The sequence below is a fragment of the Pecten maximus genome, chromosome 15 (assembly GCF_902652985.1).
Source record: "Pecten maximus chromosome 15, xPecMax1.1, whole genome shotgun sequence".
In the NCBI taxonomy this organism is placed as follows: domain Eukaryota; kingdom Metazoa; phylum Mollusca; class Bivalvia; order Pectinida; family Pectinidae; genus Pecten; species Pecten maximus.
This window is the reverse complement of record NC_047029.1, coordinates 17,365,242-17,391,009: the sequence shown is the minus strand read 5'-3', so window position 1 is coordinate 17,391,009 and position 25,768 is coordinate 17,365,242. Positions and strand designations below refer to the sequence as shown.

At 37.3% G+C, this 25,768-nt stretch overlaps 1 protein-coding gene across 1 annotated transcript in view; it reads right to left on the bottom strand.

Annotated features, from left to right (window-relative positions):
- The window catches only part of LOC117344267 (serine/threonine-protein kinase OSR1-like), a 46,230-nt gene extending 20,527 nt beyond the window's left edge, over positions 1–25,703 (bottom strand). The window contains 12 exon segments of the mRNA XM_033906955.1: positions 252–284; positions 5,528–5,647; positions 6,260–6,319; positions 7,422–7,470; positions 14,983–15,050; positions 15,052–15,117; positions 17,416–17,517; positions 18,185–18,294; positions 18,979–19,176; positions 19,487–19,595; positions 22,383–22,495; positions 25,623–25,703. Coding sequence (XP_033762846.1) covers positions 252–284; positions 5,528–5,647; positions 6,260–6,319; positions 7,422–7,470; positions 14,983–15,050; positions 15,052–15,117; positions 17,416–17,517; positions 18,185–18,294; positions 18,979–19,176; positions 19,487–19,595; positions 22,383–22,495; positions 25,623–25,695 — 1,101 coding nt within the window. The 5' untranslated portion in view covers positions 25,696–25,703.
- Positions 25,704–25,768: the final 65 nt, after the last annotated feature.

The window sequence follows — 25,768 nt, the reverse complement described above, 5'->3', positions numbered from 1 at the left end:
TCCCCCTCCCCTAGTATAAATGTTTAGTACTATATTTATCCTCAAATAAGCCTATCTAAGCCCCTAGCATAAATGTTTCTCACTTTGGGGTGGTCTTATTTGCGAACAAGTTTTAGCTTTCCATTTGTAAATTGATTCTGTATAAGTGAAGGGGGTTTATTTGTGGATTGATATTCCTTCTGAATCATAACCGACATTGCATTTCCAAATTTCTCTAACAATTGATATTGAACACACAGTCTCTACTTTACCTCGTTATTATCTTTTTTCTTAACACGACGTTTCTGAAAAAGGAAAAACAAAGTATGTTATAACAATGTACTGTCTTGTTGGTAGAACCTTTATATGTAGTAATTGTTTTAACTCAGGAAAGTAAAACTACTTGATACAACCAGGAAACGATAAGAAAACTACTGGATACAACCAGGAAATGAAAGGAAAACTACGGGATACGACCAGGAGTTTAGTAAAACTACTTTATACAACCAGGAAATGATAGGAAAACGACTGGATACAACCAGGAAACGATGGGAAAACTACTGGATACAACCAGGAAATGAAAGGAAAACTACTGGATACAACCAGGAAATGATGGGAAAACTACTGGATACAACCAGGAAATGATGGGAAAACTCCTGGATACAACCAGGAAACGATGGGAAAACTACTGGATACAACCAGGAAATGATAGTAAAACTACTGGATACAACTAGGAAATGATAGGAAAACTACTGGATACAACCAGGATACGATGGGAAAACTACTGGATACAACCAGGAAATGATAGGAAAAACTACTGGATACAACAAGGAAATGATGGGAAATCTACTGGATACAACAAGGAAATGATGGGAAATCTACTGGATACAACCAGGAAATGATAGGAAAACTACTGGATACAACCAGGAAATGATAGGAAAACTACTGGATACAACCAGGAAATGATGGGAAATCTACTGGATACAACCAGGAAACGATGGGAAAACTACTGGATACAACCAGGAAATGATGGGAAAACTACTGGATACAACCAGGAAATGAAAGTAAAACTACTGGATACAACCAGGAAATGATGGGAAATCTACTGGATACAACCAGGAAATGATAGTAAAACTACTGGATACAACCAGGAAATGATGGTAAATCTACTGGATACAACCAGGATATGATGGGAAAACTACTGGATACAACCAGGAAATGATGGTAAAACTACTGGATACAACCAGGAAATGAAAGGAAAACTACTGGATACAACCAGGATACGATGGGAAATCTACTGGATACAACCAGGATACGATGGGAAAACTACTGGATACAACCAGGAAATGATGGGAAAACTAATGGATACAACCAGGAAATGATGGGAAAACTACTGGATACAACCAGGAAATGATGGGAAAACTACTGGATACAACCAGGAAACGATGGGAAAACTACTGGATACAACCAGGAAACGATGGGAAAACTACTGGATACAACCAGGATACGATGGGAAAACTACTGGATACAACCAGGAAATGATAGTAAAACTACTGGATACAACTAGGAAATGATAGGAAAACGACTGGATACAACCAGGAAACGATGGGAAAACTACTGGATACAACCAGGAAATGAAAGGAAAACTACTGGATACAACCAGGAAATGATGGGAAAACTACTGGATACAACCAGGAAATGATGGGAAAACTCCTGGATACAACCAGGAAACGATGGGAAAACTACTGGATACAACCAGGAAATGATAGTAAAACTACTGGATACAACTAGGAAATGATAGGAAAACTACTGGATACAACCAGGATACGATGGGAAAACTACTGGATACAACCAGGAAATGATAGGAAAAACTACTGGATACAACAAGGAAATGATGGGAAATCTACTGGATACAACAAGGAAATGATGGGAAATCTACTGGATACAACCAGGAAATGATAGGAAAACTACTGGATACAACCAGGAAATGATAGTAAAACTACTGGATACAACTAGGAAATGATAGGAAAACGACTGGATACAACCAGGAAACGATGGGAAAACTACTGGATACAACCAGGAAATGAAAGGAAAACTACTGGATACAACCAGGAAATGATGGGAAAACTACTGGATACAACCAGGAAATGATGGGAAAACTCCTGGATACAACCAGGAAATGATGGGAAAACTACTGGATACAACCAGGAAATGATAGTAAAACTACTGGATACAACTAGGAAATGATAGGAAAACGACTGGATACAACCAGGAAACGATGGGAAAACTACTGGATACAACCAGGAAATGAAAGGAAAACTACTGGATACAACCAGGAAATGATGGGAAAACTACTGGATACAACCAGGAAATGATGGGAAAACTCCTGGATACAACCAGGAAACGATGGGAAAACTACTGGATACAACCAGGAAATGATAGTAAAACTACTGGATACAACTAGGAAATGATAGGAAAACTACTGGATACAACCAGGATACGATGGGAAAACTACTGGATACAACCAGGAAATGATGGGAAAACTACTGGATACAACCAGGAAATGATGGGAAAACTCCTGGATACAACCAGGAAATGATGGGAAAACTACTGGATACAACCAGGAAATGATAGTAAAACTACTGGATACAACTAGGAAATGATAGGAAAACGACTGGATACAACCAGGAAACGATGGGAAAACTACTGGATACAACCAGGAAATGAAAGGAAAACTACTGGATACAACCAGGAAATGATGGGAAAACTACTGGATACAACCAGGAAATGATGGGAAAACTCCTGGATACAACCAGGAAACGATGGGAAAACTACTGGATACAACCAGGAAATGATAGTAAAACTACTGGATACAACTAGGAAATGATAGGAAAACTACTGGATACAACCAGGATACGATGGGAAAACTACTGGATACAACCAGGAAATGATAGGAAAAACTACTGGATACAACAAGGAAATGATGGGAAATCTACTGGATACAACAAGGAAATGATGGGAAATCTACTGGATACAACCAGGAAATGATAGGAAAACTACTGGATACAACCAGGAAATGATAGGAAAACTACTGGATACAACCAGGAAATGATGGGAAATCTACTGGATACAACCAGGAAACGATGGGAAAACTACTGGATACAACCAGGAAATGATGGGAAAACTACTGGATACAACCAGGAAATGAAAGTAAAACTACTGGATACAACCAGGAAATGATGGGAAATCTACTGGATACAACCAGGAAATGATAGTAAAACTACTGGATACAACCAGGAAATGATGGTAAATCTACTGGATACAACCAGGATATGATGGGAAAACTACTGGATACAACCAGGAAATGATGGTAAAACTACTGGATACAACCAGGAAATGAAAGGAAAACTACTGGATACAACCAGGATACGATGGGAAATCTACTGGATACAACCAGGATACGATGGGAAAACTACTGGATACAACCAGGAAATGATGGGAAAACTAATGGATACAACCAGGAAATGATGGGAAAACTACTGGATACAACCAGGAAATGATGGGAAAACTACTGGATACAACCAGGAAACGATGGGAAAACTACTGGATACAACCAGGAAACGATGGGAAAACTACTGGATACAACCAGGATACGATGGGAAATCTACTGGATACAACCAGGAAATGATGGGAAATCTACTGGATACAACCAGGATACGATGGGAAAACTACTGGATACAACCAGGATACGATGGGAAAACTACTGGATACAACCAGGAAATGATGGGAAAACTACTGGATACAACCAGGATACGATGGGAAATCTACTGGATACAACCAGGATACGATGGGAAATCTACTGGATACAACCAGGAAATGATGGGAAATCTACTGGATACAACCAGGATACGATGGGAAATCTACTGGATACAACCAGGAAATGATGGGAAAACTACTGGATACAACCAGGATACGATGGGAAAACTACTGGATACAACCAGGAAATGATGGGAAAACTACTGGATACAACCAGGATACGATGGGAAATCTACTGGATACAACCAGGAAATGATGGGAAAACTACTGGATACAACCAGGAAATGATGGGAAATCTACTGGATACAACCAGGAAATGAAAGGAAAACTACTGGATACAACCAGGAAATGATAGTAAAACTACTGGATACAACCAGGAAATGATAGTAAAACTACTGGATACAACCAGGATACGATGGGAAATCTACTGGATACAACCAGGAAATGATGGGAAAACTACTGGATACAACCAGGAAATGATAGGAAAACTACTGGATACAACCAGGAAATGATAGTAAAACTACTGGATACAACCAGGAAATGAAAGGAAAACTACTGGATACGACCAGGAAATGATGGGAAAACTCCTGGATACAACCAGGAAATGAAAGGAAAACTACTGGATACAACCAGGAAATGATAGTAAAACTACTGGATACAACCAGGAAATGATAGTAAATCTACTGGATACAACCAGGAAATGATAGGAAAACTACTGGATACAACCAGGAAATGATAGTAAAACTACTGGATACAACCAGGAAATGATGGGAAATCTACTGGATACAACCAGGAAATGATGGGAAAACTACTGGATACAACCAGGAAATGATAGGAAAACTACTGGATACGACCAGGAAATGATGGGAAAACTACTGGATACAACCAGGAAATGATGGGAAAACTACTGGATACAACCAGGAAATGATGGGAAAACTACTGGATACAACCAGGAAATGATGGGAAATCTACTGGATACAACCAGGAAATGATGGGAAATCTACTGGATACAACCAGGATACAATGGGAAATCTACTGGATACAACCAGGAAATTAAAGGAAAACTACTGGATACAACCAGGAAATGATAGTAAAACTACTGGATACAACCAGGAAATGATAGTAAAACTACTGGATACAACCAGGAAATGATAGGAAAACTACTGGATACAACCAGGAAACGATGGGAAAACTACTGGATACAACCAGGATACAATGGGAAATCTACTGGATACAACCAGGAAATGATGGGAAACTACTGGATACAACCAGGAAATGATAGTAAAACTACTGGATACAACCAGGAAATGATAGTAAAACTACTGGATACAACCAGGAAATGATAGTAAAACTACTGGATACAACCAGGAAATGATAGGAAAACTACTGGATACAACCAGGAAACGATGGGAAAACTACTGGATACAACCAGGATACAATGGGAAATCTACTGGATACAACCAGGAAATGATGGGAAACTACTGGATACAACCAGGAAATGATAGTAAAACTACTGGATACAACCAGGAAATGATGGGAAATCTACTGGATACAACCAGGAAATGATAGTAAAACTACTGGATACAACCAGGAAATGATAGTAAAACTACTGGATACAACCAGGAAATGATGGGAAAATTACTGGATACAACCAGGAAAGGATAGTAAAACTACTGGATACAACCAGGATACGATGGGAAATCTACATGATACAATGACTGTAAAATACTACCCTCTCAGCAATGGCCGCGATGCCTTCCTCAGAGTTCTCATCAAAGTCGTCATCCGACCATTCCCAGTCTCCATCCTCAGTCTTGCGTAGTCTTCCACTAGAGCCTGGTACACGCTTCACCTGTAGTATAAGACCGACACACACTGCTTCATATAACAACAATGAGTGGCAACAAGGCCAAAGGAATTACTAATAGTAATATGTCTGTTTAGGGTTACATGGTTCTAATAATACTGACGGTAGGAAGATAACTAGCCTTTTTCTATCACGTCATACGACCATGTCATAAAAATCATTATACACACTATCATGACTTCACTATGAATGTGTTGTGTCTGCAGAGAAACCATTGTATTATCTAAGTCGAAATTCACCTGTCTAATTTAGAAATAAATTTGAAAGTTTTTACTTTTATTTTCATAAAGACAAGTTATGTGATAAACAGATTCTTACACTCTTCATTATGCAATATGGAATTTACTAAAAAAAGTTTTATATGCTATTCGTGTAAAGGCTCATAGATATCAAATTATTGAACTCACCTATATATAACTGTACGGTATTTGTAAATGTCTGAAGCTTTTGAGAGATACAGCATACATTTACCGATTCTAAATACTAGTAACTAGATTCAACATAATGGTAAAGTGTAATGAAATTGCAGAAAATTCTTAACCCCTTGTTAAACACAGTGTTTGTTTGATTATTTGCTTAAATGAAGAACTGGATTACCTTCTGTGGTTTCACTGAGGGACCTTCCGACAGTAAGGTTTTGGCAAGAAAAACCTTATCCTGAAATGTCAAAATAGGATCAAGGTCACTTATCGGAACAAACTATTCCTGCATGCTACTGGCATTATATCAATACCCTTAGCCTCCTGATAATTAAAAGGAATGAACTTTTACATTGATATTTGGCTTGTTTGACTGCAATGACTTAGTAAGATGAAAGTGGGTCAAGGTCATTTATTTGATGAAAAGGATATATGCAAGTGGTATATCAAACTGATCATGCCTCTAGGTGGAAAGAACATCCATCTATCATTTTAGTAGATCTAATATCCATATATTGACCCTAATAGTTTAAATCATTTTCTAACAATATACATAGAAAACTGTAAATTCATGTAAAGTTCTATTTCTGCCATGAGGTAATTTGGGCTATCTGGCTTAAACCAAATGACATATATGTAACGCTGGTGAATTCTAGCCGCAATATAACACTCGGCTAGAGAGATCTTCTCTTTAGCTCGATCGGTTGAGCATAAGACTAGTAAGTGATCAGAGGTCCTGGGTTTGATCCCTAGCGGAGGCAGTGATTCAAATTTAATTAATCATGCACTCTTGTTACATATACATATGGTCCATACAATGCATTCCTTTATTGACTCCAGTTCATATCATTCTACACTGTTATATATCTGTGAAGCTCTGTATTGATCATTTGTTTGCTTTGTTCATTACCTCGTAGTTATTTACATACCTAGGTGTATAATTATATTCCCTATGTCTACCATAAATATCTTCTTTTGTAGGAGTGGAAAAATGCACGGCCAGACCTGGGTTCGAACCTGGGACCTCCGAACACTAGCCGGATGCTCTACCAACTGACCTACGTGGTCACCAATGATCGACCCGGTCCAGTTCCACTACACTTTTACATAACTTTAACAAAAGATTTCTTTTTCTGCATTGATATTTTCCATATACATGTAACTCTTCAATTAGGAGGGGAAAAAATGGAATGAATGAAAATGAAAAATATATGACAGATAGACGTAGAGCTGCTAGACTCCAGGTGCCTGGTCTTACTATAGGTAAGAATAAACCATTCACATTTTAATTTCATGAATTGCATGCCGTAGGATTAACAAGAATAAATAGTGTTTCTTACTTTGGCTTTTTTGAAGAATTCTAATTTGAGAAGTTGCTTGGCAGTAGGTCTGAAAAGAAGATTGTTTTGTTTTGAAGGAGAAGATTAAAATGTATAAGTACATAATTAACTTACAAGTACATAAGATTGACCCTACCCTACCACATGTTTCGTACACTCCAGGGCCATAAATTTTATTTATTCAAAAAAGGGTTACATATAACTGATGATCATAATAAGATGTGTCATTACTCTCTGCTACTTGCTTAGAGAAGAAGATTAATAAAGACTACCCCCCGACACACACATTTTTAACGTACTTGTTCCCACCCCTCAGGCCCCTGGGGGCAAAATTCAATAAATTTCTTAAATTCAGTTCTTCATGTCACTGGGAGACACGAATGTACTAGTTTTTTCATATTTTCTACTAATTCTGAAATTTTCACCAATTTTACCAAAAAAGATCTAATTTAACCCAACCCAGTCCATTTTTTCAGCAACGTATCTAATTATGAATTTTCATGGCTAATTTTCGACGGTCAAAGCTAGTTCTGTGAATCATATCCAATTTAACATGACCACCGTCTAATTATATCGAGCTATCTAGAAATCATGAACTTTACACTATTTATTTCATGACTATCTAAAAGTTTCTTATTTCGACGAGATTTCCCCCGACAGTCTAGAAATGTCCGACAGGATCTATTTTTTTCTCCACTGACGCTAATTCTGCTCCTCGAATCTAGTATTGACGGAGCAATCCAGTTTTCGTGAAAATCGCCTAATATTAAACGTCATGACGAATATTGCGAGATTCGCCTCGGGGGTTCTGTCGCGCGGCAATACCAGCACTGCCAGCCGTAGACTACTTTACCTGGACAGCAGCCATCCGTGACCATCGAGTCCCGCGGCTAGCCTCGACTTGGGAGCGCTCAGCCGTGAAGCGGTCCTACCATAATCACCTATACGGTGTCGGTACCAACTCGAATTAAGTGTTCAAGCTATAAATATGCGATACATACATGATAAGATACATACATAATGTATATCACATGATGTATATCTATATTTCTGATATCACATACGATACATTCACTTTTCTTGCAGATTGTTCCAGTTAAATTTTCATTAAATGTGCTGCATGTACATCAATATCATAAGACACCTGTAAAAATAAAAGTATTACATTCACAATGCGACGATTACATATTTATTGTTATTTAATTGAGGCAAATTTTGTATCAATAAACGATTAAGTTGCGTACTTACCGTACGTTTAAATCTGTTTTTACCCAAGAATCATATATATATACTGTTGTAAATTTTAAGCATGGGCAAACGTTAGCCAAGTTCTGTTGTAGTAATTTGAAATTGAAAATAGAGACAGGCCGGTATTCTCGTTCTCCCTTAGCATTACATGAGAGGAAATGTATTTTATGTCAGTCAGGATTAGTAGAAGACGAGCGCCATTTTTTAATTGACTGTGAGTTTTATTCAGATATTAGGCGAATTTTATTTAGTGAAGCAAGCAATTATTGTCCAAACTTTTTAGAATTAAACCCATATGAACAATTTCATTATCTTATGACAAGTGATGATCTTCAGCCTATTTTAGCTTCTTCACTCTATCTGATGTATCGCAGAAGATCCTGTTTTACCTATATTTAACAGAACTTTTTACTATATTGTGTCTCATAAGTCTGGATGTGAATATAATTTTAATGCAACTTGTAAAGTTTTTATGACTTCTACTGTATTTTATATATCTGTAATATTGACACGTGAATAAAATATTTTGTATTGTATTGTATTAATAAAAGAAAGAATATTGTATCGAAAACCTCTTGTCATCCACTTCACAAGGACACCTGGACAGTTGTTGATTACAAGGCCTGGGGCATTTCTAAATTGAACCTGCTGGTTGGCTTCCTGCCTTAGGCGAGAGCACAGGTAAATCCCCGCCCTCTTTTTGGGATGAACTATAAGCTGGTTCTGTATTTAACATGACAAGTATATTAGTCCTACAATATAAGACTTCGAATGTACAAACGTTATCTTTTACGTTTATTGTCGGGTATCAACATTTTTGTTATTTGCCAAACCTCTAAGTACATCTTCTTTGGAACAGATGCCTGCATCAGAGACCTATATATCAACTATATACGTCCCTGGTTATATATAGAGGAATATTGTAATTACCAATGGGTTAACACTATCCGAGCTCTAATATATACAAGCTTACTAATAAGAAAATTTGAAACTGTATGCATCACATCGATGAGATTAGAGACTTGTGATATACAAGTCTCTGATGAGATATAGAAAAACAACTAAACCATAAATCCTATATAGTGTCTCCGATATTCTATAGATATTTCTTACTGAATATTGAACTGTTTTTTATTATCCATACATTTATAATGACGCCGAGGGTATAATATGTATGCATTTCATGTAACTTCTCTGTGCATATTTTGTTGTGTATAGTGTGACCAGTATAGTCATTATGAATCAAACATGAAATAGAAGATTTGTGAAAAAAAAAGATGTGTTGAACTATCATGTCTTACGTTTGACATAAAGAAAACAACTGTGTTATATAATAAAATCTTTCAATTCAATTCAATTCATTTATTACTTTAAACCTTACGGTTTATCAGTAGTATTATCAGCAAAGCGTCGTCGTTCCAAGCCGATGTTTTTAATTCAATTTGTGAAACACCTGATAATAATAATATGTTTATAATATGTACTTATGGGCCGTATGGCCTAAAGTCAATAAAGAATTTGAAAATTGATAAAACGTTTCGTGTTATTAAAGATATTCTTTCCTTATATATGATCAGTGATAATCCTATATAGCTTTATGGATTCGTACGTGCTAACTTCGGAATAACATATATTGATATCAGAGAATTTGAAATTGTGTTTTACAGCACGTTCTAGATATCGCCTGAATTAGCTGTTTTTGTTTTCACTCTTATCAGTTTCTATGTTTTCAATATGACTACACTATTGTATACTCCACACACCACTCATTCATTCGATATTACCGCTCAGAAATGTCATAACATCTGTATCGTCATTACATTGTATATTGATGCTGTCTATCTTTCGTTAAATTGCATTTTAAAAATAGTGAAGATAAAAAATTGTATGCTGTCATTTTCAGCATGCTTATAAGTCGTAAGGATTGAATTGAATAAACATTTCAAACAAAAACAAGACCGGTCTATAATCCTTTAATTAATTCGATCGCTGTATAGAAAACCAAGGTACCGCTACAAAAACTAAATTGTACGGGTTAATGCCGGGGGCTAAGATCTCGCAGCGGTTGCTATGACTACTCTGTGTGTCAAGCGACCGCGATCTACTACCTGTTCACCTGTCGACACGGGTGACCAACTCAGACTTTTTATCTATGTCAGTGGCGTAGGAAGTCGGCAAAAAGTGGGGGGGCAATTTTTTTTTACGCACTAAACTAATCGTATGCCATCTCCGCAAAATTAGGCAATAATTATCATTTCAACATCCAATGATAATTTTGATAATTTATGTAGTACAAAATAAGTTATTTACGCAAATCAGGATATATTATTTATGGCAAAACATGAATCACCAGGCCCGGCCAGGATTTTCGAAAGGGCGGGGGTCCAGTAATTTAGTAATAATGCGAGCGCCGTAGGCGCGAGCCGATTTTTTTTTGCTTTTTTTTTTTTTTACGAGGGGTCTGAGGGGCCGCCCAGCGGGTCCAGGGCAGCGCCCTGATAGGGGGTTCAAGGGGGTCCAAGCCCCCCGCGGAAAATTAATATAGCACATTTTCAATAATTCGGGATCAGGCGCGGATCCAGGAGTTTCCGAAAGGGGGTCCAATAATTAATTGATCATGCGAGCGCCGTAGGCGCGAGCCGATATTTTTCCCCTTTTTGCGAGAGGTCTGGGGGCCGCCCAGCGGGTCCCAGGGTGGCGAAGCACCCCTGCGGATCTGCAATCGAAAGGGGGGGGCAGTAATTTAGTGATAAAGCGAGCGCCATAGGCGCGAGCCGAATTTTTTTTGTATTTCCTCGTACCTGTCGGTAATTAGTATCACTCTATTCACGTTAAAACCGCGCATTCTTATTCATGTTGTGTTTCTGTCTTGTTCTCATTATGAACTCAATTAACTTCACAAATTATCATCAACTTATTGAATCTATGTGATGAAGTTAAGCAAAATTTCGTATTAAGATATAAATATTGACTTACCAGGCTACTGCAGACGACCGACACACAGGTCTGAGGATTGATATACTAGTATAAAAGTCGGAATGTTCCGGATGTACAAGATAAAGTTTTTATCGTTATATATAGAAAACATTATCGGTTCGAAAATATACAGATATTTATCGAAATGAATATATAAATTCGTGTTAATTCCCCTTTTTTAGGTTTTGGATGTCAAAAAGTGGGGGGGGGGGGGGGGGGGGGGGGGGGGGGCAAAAAGATATGTTTGCCCCCCCCGCTGAAAAAGTGGGGGGGGGGGGCAATTCCCTTGCCCCCTTCTGATATGATTTTTGATTTCTTTTGTAGAAAGTAAAAAATAAACTATGTTTTTAAAGAACATGTAAAGTGAAAGTTGTTTTATTTATAGCGGGCATATGTGTCCTACAAACACCACACATCTGTCACGTCCCGGAGGTTCACAAACAAGTAGAAATTACAAACGTTAAATACCTTAAATAAAAGACCCGGATTTTACAACTTACCATCAGTCTATTTTTTTTATGATTTTTACGTACCAGAAACCCCAAGCTATATATCTAAAAGTACGCTACACCAGCAAGAACTACCGAAGAAGTCCGATAATTATTAAACCCGTATTAACTTAACAATGTGACGCTTAATTAAGTATCATACGACTATTGACTAATTTGTGTGTAATCAACCCAGTTCTTGCGATCACTGCTTAATATGTAAATGTGTATGTAATTAATAACATGCATCTTTCAATGAGTGTATTTTCACGTAACGGTGTTACAAAGCCGATATCCGTGTTTACCCAATACAAGTGTTCATGATGTTAATTACCGTATTTGAGATTGATTAATTATGGTATCACGTACTGTATGTTTGTGCGTAAATTCTTGCTAATTACGAAATAGCAATATGTGTTCCTATAAAAGTTGCCGTCTGTAAAATAACTATAATAGATATTGTACGTTAAGTTGATAAAAGCAAGACCAGGCTATACTATAAAATCCTTTAATACTGTAAAGTTTAAAAAGGTCGTAGAGAAAAAGTAATGTACCGTTATAAAAACAAAAGTTACACTTTGTAACACAGGTAAACACCCGGGGCTATGTCCTGGCAGCGGTCGCTATGACTACGCACAGTGTCAAGCAATAGTCTGTACAGCTGTCGACACGGGTGACTTGCCCCGACATTTTTTCTCCTCGTGGTGAAAAAATCGTCCGGATTATTGCGGGAAATTTACTAATGAAAAGTACGTTCCGTTTCCAAAATGGGCTTCCAGAATCGGAATCCGAATTTCCTGACTGGTGAGTACAAATAACGTTACGGAAATCCGTTCCCGTGCATTTCCGTCCGGACTGCGAGTTTTCCGGACTATCGGCGTCCGGATTATCGCGGGTCCACTGTACACTGAATGGTCAACAAATGATAAACGTTCTGCCTGATGAGAGTCGCCGAGCGATGTGTGCGACATCATAGGGATTCCATTAGTTCTATTTCTAAATAATAAGACAATTTAGGCAAACTTGCTATAGATATGCAAGATATTTAAATATGTTTTCTTACATATTCCTTGTTGGAATCATGTATAAAGTAAAAATGTAATTTACCTAAATATACAAGCAAATATAGGTTTTTTTTTTAAAACATATTTTTTATTGCTTCAAATGTAGGCATGAGGATTGGGCAGAGGTTATACAACTTATTAAAGCCCCCTCCTCCAAACATTTTTACAACGATGTGACACAAAAAATGGACATTTACATTAATTTTACGATTGACAAATTAGAAAGGAAGACTAAAGAGAGAAAGTGAAAGGAATACAGATAATTATACAAAAATGAATTTATGTCTAACAAAAATATTTGATTTACACACAATAACATAATATCTGCCTAGAACAAACTAACTACGTTTGCACGCTCCTTCATCTTATCATTGTCCTTTCATGCTCATTCCTTAATCGTTCTCCTTTTGATAATCAAGCTCCTGCTAGGTAATATAATATAGATTTACAACAGGGACATAAACCCCCAGTAATTGCATGTATGACATATAGATATTAGACCTCTCATTTTATGAATACTTGGGTTAATACAGTAATACTGTGGGATGCATTTTGAACGAATAATTTTCATTTCAATACGTTAACATAAATAGATGATGGAACTCGTCTCCAATACTTTCGTTGCAAAAATCTCCTTTATATATATATTATACCACCTTCCTGTCATGATACGAATTTTTAAATTAGACGTATGAAATTTAGTTAAATGTAGTGTATTTATTTCCGATAATATTGTTAATTGTGGAAGAACGAATCGTCTGTATCATTTGAGTCGGTACCGACATCGTAAGTATAGGTGATTATGGTAGGACCGCTTCACGGCTGAGCGCTCCCAAGTCGAGGCTAGCCGCGGGACTCGATGGTCACGGATGGCTGCTGTCCAGGTAAAGTAGTCTACGGCTGGCAGTGCTGGTATTGCCGCGCGACAGAACCGCCCGAGGCGAATCTCGCAATATTCGTCATGACGTTTAATATTAGGCGATTTTCACGAAAACTGGATTGCTCCGTCAATACTAGATTCGAGGAGCAGAATTAGCGTCAGTGGAGAAAAAAATAGATCCTGTCGGACATTTCTAGACTGTCGGGGGAAATCTCGTCGAAATAAGAAACTTTTAGATAGTCATGAAATAAATAGTGTAAAGTTCATGATTTCTAGATAGCTCGATAGAATTAGACGGTGGTCATGTTAAATTGGATATGATTCACAGAACTAGCTTTGACCGTCGAAAATTAGCCATGAAAATTCATAATTAGATACGTTCCTGAAAAAATGGACAGGGTTGGGTTAAATTAGATCTTTTATGGTAAAATTGGTGAAAATTTCAGAATTAGTAGAAAATATGAAAAAACTAGTACATTCGTGTCTCCCAGTGTGTCTTAGTGATGTTCTATATTGAATTTGGTCAAAATCGGCTGAAAGATTAAAATGTTTTGATACACAATCACTTAACAAATTTAAGTACACAATATTGATGGCACAGCATGTAGGAGTAGAAAAGGATATCTTTAAAGATGAACCCTTTTTTGACATAGCTTTTTAGCCCCACTCATGTCAAAGTCTATCAAAATTGGCCCAGTAGTTTTGAAGGAGAAGATTAAAATGCAAAAAGTTGATAGATGACAGACAACGAATGATGGTCGCCACACTACAACATAAGCTGACATACCCTTCGGACACACACTGACTATTTATAACCATGGCATTTAATTATCCTCAGCAACATTACCACCTGAAGAGTCACGGTTAATCTCGCTCAGCATTGTATGCCAATCAATAGCTTTTACCTTTTCTCCGGCTCTTTTTTGAGACACTCTGCAACCATTTTACGGAAGACTTTACTGTAGGATTTTGTACTGGTCTTTGTCCTCAGCGGACGTGTCTAGAGTCGGCGGCTCATTCTGCAGGGTCAGCATCAGCACCTATGTATCAATACAGATCTTCTATGTTTGAAATCAATCTTGAATTGTAAGATAAAGGGTAACTTAATGGCTCCTAATATAATAACCAAACTTTATCTATTTCATATCATTTGCAAGACAAGCTATATCAACATTACTTGATTGTTGGCCCTGAGGAAATCAGGGTACCTGGAGAAAACCTACAAACAAGATATAGTGAAACAGGTGACCCTATACCTTCTTTCATCGGATCAGAGAATGAAGTGAAAGACCGGTGTGTTACCACTGCACCACCTCACCACCATGTTCCCAAACATAACGTATGGTACGGAAATCAATGAAGGGGAAACGTTTAAAAAAATAATTAGTAAACAACAACTTGTATTGTTTTGATCCTAACTTTAACAACTTGTACTGTTTTGATCCTATCTGTAACAACTTGTACTGTTTTGATCCTATCTTTAATGTCTTCTACTGTTTCAATCCTATCTTTAATGTCTTGTCCTGTTTTGATCCTAACTTTAACAACTTGTACTGTTTTGATCCTATCTGTAACAACTCGTACTGTTTTGATCCTATCTGTAACAACTTGTACTGTTTTGATCCTATCTTTAATGTCTTGTCCTGTTTCAATCCTATCTTTAACAACTTGAACTGTTTTGATCCTATCTGTAACAACTTTTACTGTTTCGATCCTATCTTTAACATCTTGTCCTGTTTTGATCCTATCTTTAACAACTTGTCCTGTTTTGATCCTATCTTTAACGACTTGAACTGTTTTGATCCTATCTGTAGCAACTTGTACAGTTTTGATCCTATCTTTAACATCTTGTCCTGTTTTGATCCTATCTTTAACATCTTGTCCTGTTTTGATCCTATCTGTAACAACTCGTACTGTTTTGATCCTATCTGTAACAACTTGTACTGTTTTGATCCTATCTGTAACAACTTGTACAGTTTTGATCCTATCTGTAGCAACTTGTACAGTTTTGATCCTATCTTTAACATCTTGTCCTGTTTTGATCCTATCTTTAATGTCTTGTCCTGTTTTGATCCTATCTTTAACGACTTGTCCTGTTTTGATCCTATCTTTAACAACTTGTACTGTTTTGATCCTATCTTTAACGACTTGTCCTGTTTTGATCCTATCTTTAACAACTTTTACTGTTTTGATCCTATCTTTAACAACTTGTCCTGTTTTGATCCTATCTGTAACGACTTGTCCTGTTTTGATCCTATCTTTAACAACTTGTACTGTTTTGATCCTATCTTTAACATCTTGTCCTGTTTTGATCCTATCTTTAACAACTTGTCCTGTTTTGATCCTATCTTTAACAACTTGTACTGTTTTGATCCTATCTTTAACATCTTGTCCTGTTTTGATCCTATCTTTAACAACTTGTCCTGTTTTGATCCTATCTGTAACAACTCGTACTGTTTTGATCCTATCTGTCACAACTCGTACTGTTTTGATCCTATCTTTAACAACTTGTCTTGTTTTGATCCTATCTTTTAACAACTTGAACTGTTTCGATCCTATCTTTAATGTCTTGTCCTGTTTTGATCCTATCTTTAACGACTTGTCCTGTTTTGATCCTATCTTTAACAACTTCTACTGTTTTGATCCTATCTTTAACATCTTGTCCTGTTTTGATCCTATCTTTAACGACTTGAACTGTTTTGATCCTATCTTTAATGTCTTGTCCTGTTTTGATCCTATCTTTAATGTCTTGTCCTGTTTTGATCCTATCTTTAACAACTTCTACTGTTTTGATCCTATCTTTAACGACTTGAACTGTTTTGATCCTATCTTTAACGACTTGAACTGTTTTGATCCTATCTTTAATGTCTTGTCCTGTTTTGATCCTATCTTTAACGACTTGTCCTGTTTTGATCCTATCTTTAACAACTTTTACTGTTTTGATCCTATCTTTAACAACTCATACTGTTTTGATCCTATCTTTAACAACTTGTCCTGTTTTGATCCTATCTTTAACAACTTGTACTGTTTCGATCCTATCTTTAACAACTTGTCCTGTTTTGATCCTATCTGTAACGACTTGTCCTGTTTTGATCCTATCTTTAACAACTTGTACTGTTTCGATGCTATCTTTAACAACTTGTCCTGTTTTGATCCTATCTGTAACGACTTGTCCTGTTTTGATCCTATCTTTAACAACTTTTACTGTTTCGATCCTATCTTTAACATCTTGTCCTGTTTTGATCCTATCTTAAACAACTTGTACTGCTTCGATCCTATCTTTTAACAACTTGTACTCTTTTGATCATATTTTTAATACAGAATTTAACCAATTTTACCTTCATTGGGGGATATTTGTGGTAGGGAGCTGTTCCTATAGCCAGTTCTATAGCAGTTATCCCAAAACTCCAGATGTCTGCCTTGAAATCGTACCCTGTCACCTGAAATAGTCAAAACATCACAATATTACTAACATTAATATCTCCAATTGAATCACTATCATACATATTAAGTTTTAACTCAGTAATAACTCCAAATTTTAAATTTTATTTCTCAATGAGGATCAGAAACATTTTTTTCTAGTATTAACATGAAAAATTGTAATTTCAGGGCTAATCCTGTGTTCTTATCAAGGGTTATTTCACCAAAATTGATATCACACTTGAGGACATGAGAAATAAAGAAATTCTACAAATGCTTGGTGCTGGAGAAAGCACATTTATTATATATGTTGGCTAGAATAACTAATCACATATTTCAGTAGTTCACAGCCAGGAGTTGTGTTGGGTAGTTACAGGAATAACCCTAATCATCAGTTTATCAGTATATAATTCTATTTTGCATCTATTGTTACTATACATACATGTACATTATTTGTATATATATAAATATAGAATAAAAAGTCAAACACAGATCTGCTGTCTCCCTAGTACTTTCGCGGCTACATTGTGCCGTTCTTCAGTAGCCGCGGAAGTACTAGGGAGACAGCAGATCTGTGTTTGACTTTTCATTCTATTATTATTTACCGTCACATGGACACTTTAACTTTATTCTATATATATATTACATACGTAGAGACTTATTTGACAGGATGAACTGCATGTATACCTGTTCCATAACCTCCGGCGCCATCCAACAAGGAGTTCCCACAAAAGTGTGTCGGACAGAATCACGAGTCATATCCTTTCCTGTAGCCAGCCATGCACTCACACCAAAATCTTAGAGAAAGCAGAAGACCTTTCCAAAGTTAGCATAATACATATAGATCAATATTTAACTGAAACTATTACCTGATGTAAAGTTAAGGCTAGTTAGACCAGAGTTGTTAGTTTATAAAATAAGGACTGACCTAATTATCTTCTTTCATTTTCAGATAAGCTTCGACAAAGTCTTTCAATGCATGTATCAGCATTTGCGAGTCCATTAAGATTTATGTCTGAAATATGCTACATTTCAAAATTGATGTATCAGGTGTCTGTCTAAAGAAAACAGCCTCTGTATATATTCTGATGTTCAGTGGTAGTAATATTTCAGGCCTTTTTTTTATTCCATAAATCACCATAACCAACTGAAGAAATACTCCTGACACAACACAGAGTTGTAGCATGTAGTGTATGCACTTTACACAGTCGCCTATGAATGTTGACTTTTTAAATGCAATGGAGAAGTTTTTTGTCATAAATAATGAGAATATAAAAATGAATTTTAAAATATGTTCATGTTTGGGTTTGGTATTTTTCAACAGCATTTAAGGACGGCCTCCCCAGCAGCGAGATGCATGCGTGTGGTGAGTGTATGTGCTGGCAGATGCAGTATATACATTGTAGGTAAGAGGATACCAGGTATATATTCTTTTAAAGTAGTTTATAAATAATTGTGATAGCTTGATCAGCAACCTTTACCTGCAACATAGACAGAACCGTCTTGTCCTAGAAGAATGTTGCCAGCTTTGATATCACGGTGAATCTGGCCGTTGTTATGGAAATATTCTAGGCCCTTGAGAACCTCTTTAAGAATGGTTGCTATGACAACTTCATCCAGGACTCCATTTTTACATCCTCCAGATCGCATACGACTTTTAATGATATCTAACATGGAACCTGTGAATAAAACACAAAATCTGATTTATAGCAGAATCTGTATTCTCAAGAATTCATTTTTATAGATAACAGGTCCAAAGGATTTTCAAGAAAGGGGTCTCAAAATACATTTGTGTATGTAAAATTACAGTAAAAATATTAGATACATCATGTCACGACCTGAATTATTATTCTGTACTGAAGGCCCTGCAGAGCACATGTTTTAAACCAGTTTCTTGGCAATGCATAAGATACAGACATCGAACCAGGTTATTTGTTTCTGAAGTAATTTTTTTTTTTATCAATAGAGAAACAGTCCAAGGAAACTTGCCTCCACTGCAAAGCATCATGATGACCCAGAGTTCTTCCTTGACAACAAACGAAGTATGGTAACCAACCACATTCTCATGTTTACACTGGCTCATTGCTTGGATCTCTTTCTGCAACATTTTTAATCAGATATACTCAAAACTGTCTTCAAACTTAAATCTTAAATCAGATATACTCAAAACTGTCTTCAAACTTAAATCTTAAATCAGATATACTCAAAACTGTCTTCAAACTTAAATCTTAAATCAGATATACTCAAAACTGTCTTCAAACTTAAATTTTAAATCAGATATACTCAATACTGTCTTCAAACTTAAATCTTAAATCAGATATACTCAATACTGTCTTCAAACTTAAATCTTAAATCAGATATACTCAAAACTGTCTTCAAACTAAAATCTGTTGAAAAAAGTCCTTAATGATAACATTTAAAATTACATGTTAGGAGATTTTCTGAAATAAGAGGTTAAAACATGGGAACAAGGGGGAAAGTGCGGGGGGGGTAGGACAATACCTTAGGAAAGAAAGCTAGATAACATGTATCATGAAAAGTGAAAGACAGAGGGAGAAACAGAACCAAAACGGGAGAGGACAAAAGACCGCAATAAAAACGCCCACGTGACCAAGACAGAAAAGAGAAAAGGAAAAGAACGAAACGAAGAGAGAAAAAAAGAGGAAGGACAAGAAAGAAACAAGAAGGCGAAGACAAAAAAACCCGAGGAAAGAAGAAGAAAGAAAAGCAAGAAAAAAGAAAGGGGAGCGAAAAGGAAAGAAAAGCCCGAAAAGGAAAGAAGGAGAAGGAAAAAGAAAGACAAGACGGAAAGAAACCCAGGAAAAAACCCTGGAAGGACAAAGACCCGAAGAAGAGGGGGGAAGAAAAGAACCCGAGAGGAAAGGAAAGAAGACAAGAAGGAAGAAAAAAAAGAACGAGACGGACCAAGCCCAAAAAAAAAAAAGAAAAAAAAAAAAGAAAACGAGAAGAAAAAAAACAAAAAAACCCAGCGGGAAAAAAAAAACAGAAACCAAGAACCCAAACAAGGAAGGAAAAAAAAGCAAAGGAAGGAAAAAAGAAACGGGAGGAAAAACCAAATCAAGAGGACCCAAGAAAAAGAAAAAACGCCGAAAGGAAAAGAAACCAAGAGGAGGAAAGAAAGAAAAGAGAAGGAAAAAGAAAGAAAAGAGACGGAACCAAGATGAAAAGGAAAAGAAAATGAGGAATAAAACCAAGAAGGCAGAAAAAAAGACCAAAAAGCAAAAAGCCCGAAGACAAAAGAAGGAAAACAAAGAAACGAGGACGGACAAAGAAAGCAATACAAAAGGCCAAAACCCAGATAGAAAAAAGAAAGAAGGGAAGGACAAAAAACCCCCCAAAATCCCGGAAAACCAAAGCCAACGAGGAAGGAAAAGAAGCAAAGAACAGAAAAAGAAAAAAAAACCCGGGAAAAAAAGGGAAGGAAAGAAGGAAAAAACGGAAAAGAAAAAAAAGAAGAGGGAAAGGAAAAAGAAAAGCCCCGAGGGGAAAGAAAAAAAGAGGACGGAAAAAGGAAAGCAAAAAGGGGAAAAACGGAAAAAAAGAGGGGGAAAAAAGAAAGGAAAAAGCGGAAAGGAAAAAGAAAAAAAGAGAAGGAAAAGAAAACCCCGAGGAAGGAAAAAAAAGGGAAAAAGGGAAGGGAAAAAAACCCGAAAAAAGGAAGAAAAGAAAAGAAAGGCAGGGCGGAAAGAAAGGGAGGAAGGAAAAAAAAAGAAAAGAGAGGAACCAAAAAACCCCAAACCAAAACCCCAACACCAAAACCCCCCCCAAAAAGACCCCGGGGAAAAAACCCCAACACCAAAAACCCAAAACCCAAACCCCAACCAAACCCCCCCCCCAAACCCCAAAACCCAGAAGGGCCAACAAAAAAACCCCCAAAAACCCAAAACCCACCAAAAAAAACCAAAAAAAACCCCCAAGGGACCAAAACCCCGGGGCAACCAAACCCCCCCAAAACCCAAAACCCCCAACCCCAAACCCCAACCCCAAAACCCCCAACCCCCCAAAAAAACCCCCCCCAAAGAACCCCCGAAAAAACCCCAAACAAAAACCCCCAACCCCAAAACCCCCCCCAAAAACCCCAAACCCCAAAACCCCCAACACCAAAGCCCCAAAAAACCCCCGGGACCCCAAAACCCCCCAAAAAAACCCCCCCAAAAACCCCCCAAAACCCCCAAAACCCCCAAACCCCCCCCCCCCCCAACCAAAACCCCAAGGGAACCAAAACCCCCCAAAACCAAAAACCCCCCCCCAAAAACCCCCCGGGGAAACACAAAAACCCCCGGTCCCAAACCCAAACCCCCCCAAAACCCCAAAACCCCCCCCCCAAAAACCCAAAAACCCCAACCCCCCCCCAAAAAACCCCCAACACCAAAAACCCCCAACCCAAAACCCCAAGCAAAACCCCCCAACAAAAACCCCCAACGGCCAAAACCCCGGGAAAAAAAAAACCCAAAAAAAAAAAAAAAAAAAAAAACCCAAAAGAAAAAAAAAAAAAAAACCCCGGGGAGGAAAAAAAAAAAACCCCAAAACCCCCAAAACCCCAAAAACCCCCCAAAAAAAAACCCCGAAAAAAAAACCCTTTCCCAAAAAAACCAAAAAACCCCTAGACGACCAATACTAGACGATGACCAAAACTCGGATACTACCAAGAAAGCCTTCCGAGAACGGACCAAGAACGCCTCTAGAACGTACAATAATCCGCCTAGGACGGACAAAACTCGCGGAAACTTACCAATAACTCCCCTATTACTTACCAATAACTCCCCTATTACTTACCAATAACTCCTCTATTACTTACCAATAACTCCCCTATTACTTACCAATAACTCCCCTATTACTTACCAATAACTCCCCTATTACTTACCAATAACTCCTCTACAGTAGTATTACATTTCTCCAGGTTGATCCTCTTGATGGCACATTTCTCCTGCCGTGGTTTACAGAAAGCTGCCTGTACTACAGCTGTCGCACCAGCACCTAAACACATACACATGATCTATATATCATACAGAATACAATAAATATACAGGTATACAAGATTTCGTCAAAATCAGACAACGTCTTTAAGTATAGATATTTTTACAAATTTAAAGTGCATCTTGCAATTAACCATCCCTCCCATCTATTTCCATTAAATCCCATTTAGCAGTACAATAATTGTAATAGCTCCCATTGACATTTTAAAATGTTTAGCCAATCAGAGGCTGCAGCGGCGGCCATCTTGGATGTTTGACCTAGAAAAAAAAACTAAAATGCACAACTAGACATCATACTGAGTATGGATGCAACATGAGCATCACTCTGGTAGTTTCCGAGTATGCCAGGGTACGTAGGCTCAGACAAAACAGCCGAAGAACAAGAACACTGACACATGCCCTGCTTTGGGTCTACGTAAGTCTTAAGGCTAAATGTAATAATTACAGGGTTACAGTGACATTAAACTATAAGTCCTATGTTCCTAAACAACTTTTACTAGTGTCTCATTAATGTCAACAATAATTGGGCCACTCATTATACAACTTTATCATCATTCTTAGGAAAAGCAAACTAAAAATGTCTACAAGCATTTAACTTGAAGACAGATTCAAAGTTCATATTAAGGAGCACAAAAATTAACATCAACTCAAATTAAAAAAATTATAGTTTGACCTTGATCTCTGACCAAATAGCCTGAAGCTTAAAATTTAGTCAGTTAATTTTTTTGGTACCTTGTTTGAGTCTGACCAACTTTGCTTTATGATATCCAAACAAATGTTAACTAGCTGAGGGATGTAAACTTTGACCTTGACACTTGACCCAATAACATTAATTGTGACCAACATGCTTCATGATGTCATAACAAAATGTTTACCAGTTAAGAGAAAAAATATGAGTTTTAATGTTAAAATCCAAGATGGCTGATTAGTAGATCTCCTATGTTATAATTTCAGACTCTACCTCCTGAGACAAAGAAGCATGCTCTGTTAGTAGAGTGACAGAGACAATATTATACACTATCTACAAGACATGCCAACACATTACTTTTACACTACTCCCACCGTTTTTTTCTTCAGATTTCCCAAATCTCTTCAGATTTCCCAAATCTCAGCCGAGACTCTCAATACTACAAAAACAGAATTTCCAGGTGGGTGCCAATGTAAATCAACAGGGAAAAGAATTTTCCTGACGAGTACCCCACCAAGAATCTAACCCGGGTCTCAAGCATTCTAATCCACAGATTATCTACCTCTGAGCCAAAGAAGCATGCTTAAACACCTGAGTGACAGAGATTGTAATAATAACACTTATATACAGCCACGCCATCCTTTTCCTTTTGTAGCTGAACTGGACCGAGTGCCAGTCACAAATGGTTAGATATCCTTCAAGAGTTCATGATCAGAGGACACTGTTTCAATACTCTGTATATTTATTGATTTTTTTCTCTCCTGTAACATTTTTGCCTATGGATGATGGAGGTGGTCTCATGTATGTGTCTTCCGGGTCAAAGACTTTGTTGAAGGAAAGAGGAATGTAGAGAAACTGGACTAAACTGTGCACAGATGAGCTGGCAGCTCAAACTGTTAGAGCATATTTCCGTCTAAGAGTTAGCAGGAATCAGATTTCAGCCCTGCATGTGCTGTTCGTTGCATTCTTTCTCTCCTGTTACACATTTTATTCTTTATTAAATCACTTAAAGATGCTGATGCTTTGACTTTCAGTGATGGTTAGCAATTCCAGTTAACAGTTCAAAATCATACCTCCATAATGGGCAACTTTGTTTAAAAGAAAAAAAAACTCAAGGAAGTTAACATTGGGTTTAAAATGTTCATATCAAGTTCTAGATCTTAGTCCATTATGTCTGTGATGGAGACAAGATTTACTAGTTTTCATTTTAAAAGTAGCTTAGTTTTACCAACAAAATTAATTGGAGAAGAACAGCCACCTCTATTATTGCTGCTTTGGGGTGAATAAGTGTGTGCAGCCATCACCGCTTGGTGAGTGATGGTTGACCATGCACATGTACAGGTTCTTTGGAATGTGAAGGTGTGCACGTTCACACTTTAATATTCTGTTTTTGGACTTGAATCAAAAAGATAGGGATCCTGGTTGACCCAGTGATATACAAGTATCAGGAATTTCATCATAAGTATTCACAGGTCAGAGATAATATTTACACAGGATCATTCAATTTAGCTAATTATGCATGTAAATCTCGTCTTCAAGCAAACTTAGTGTTTGTAACAAATATCTTTGTTCACACTGTAAATAAATATGTTGTTTGTGCACATGTTATATTACCAAAACCTATTTCAATCTCATAGTCGTCTGTAGCCCGAGTTTCCTCTGGCCCTGACACCATGTCTGGTGTAGGGCCAGATCTAGAGTGCACTACTATATGAAAACGTGGAATTCTCAGACACCGTTTGGTGTCGCCAAGATTTTGGTGCAAATACAATAAAATCAGGTGTGACATAACACCTACCTTACATATATGGATAAATGAGATATTTATTTACCCCAGAACACCCATTTAGTCCTATCTTGGTGTTTTATTCCGTCAGTATAGACCCTCACTTTATTTTATGCATGGTGTCAGGCCCAGACTAGGAAACTCGGGCTAAGTCGTCTGTTGATGATAATCCCCAGATATGTTCGAGCCTAGATTCGACTTATTACTCGTCATATAGACTCTAAAACTGAGACAAACCTGGAAGAAGTCATCTATTAGTCTAAAATTATATAGACTCTAGCTCCTAAGTAGCAGTCACAGTAACAGTCCCGTACATGAATGTACATTGTATGTCTACATCTGCATTCCCGTACCAGCCTGTTATAGTAGGAGGACTATTTACACATCTTTTCAAAACATAGATTTAAAATCTAAATATAAGATATATCATCGCATTTATGACAATAGACCTGGAGGGCGAATATTACTAGTATCACCACAAGACGATCAGGATGGAAATCAGTGATGCATCATGCTGCCTGTGACCGATTTGCTGTCGAGCATGCCACACATAGGTTCTATCTTAACGTCCTATGGTAGATATATGTGCACGTCTCAGACATGCAGTGCTCTCAAGTAATATCAATACATTGTTGTCTAGTCTTAGATAAATACCAATGACGTCCTTGAGCTCGTAATCATCCTTGCTATTCGACCAGGGGACCGATTCTGGTTTGACTTCAGCCATTTTCCTTCTTTTCGGAACTTATTTAATAGTTGGTAATAAGTGGTAGGTAAAATCCGAGAAGTACCGGAGATTC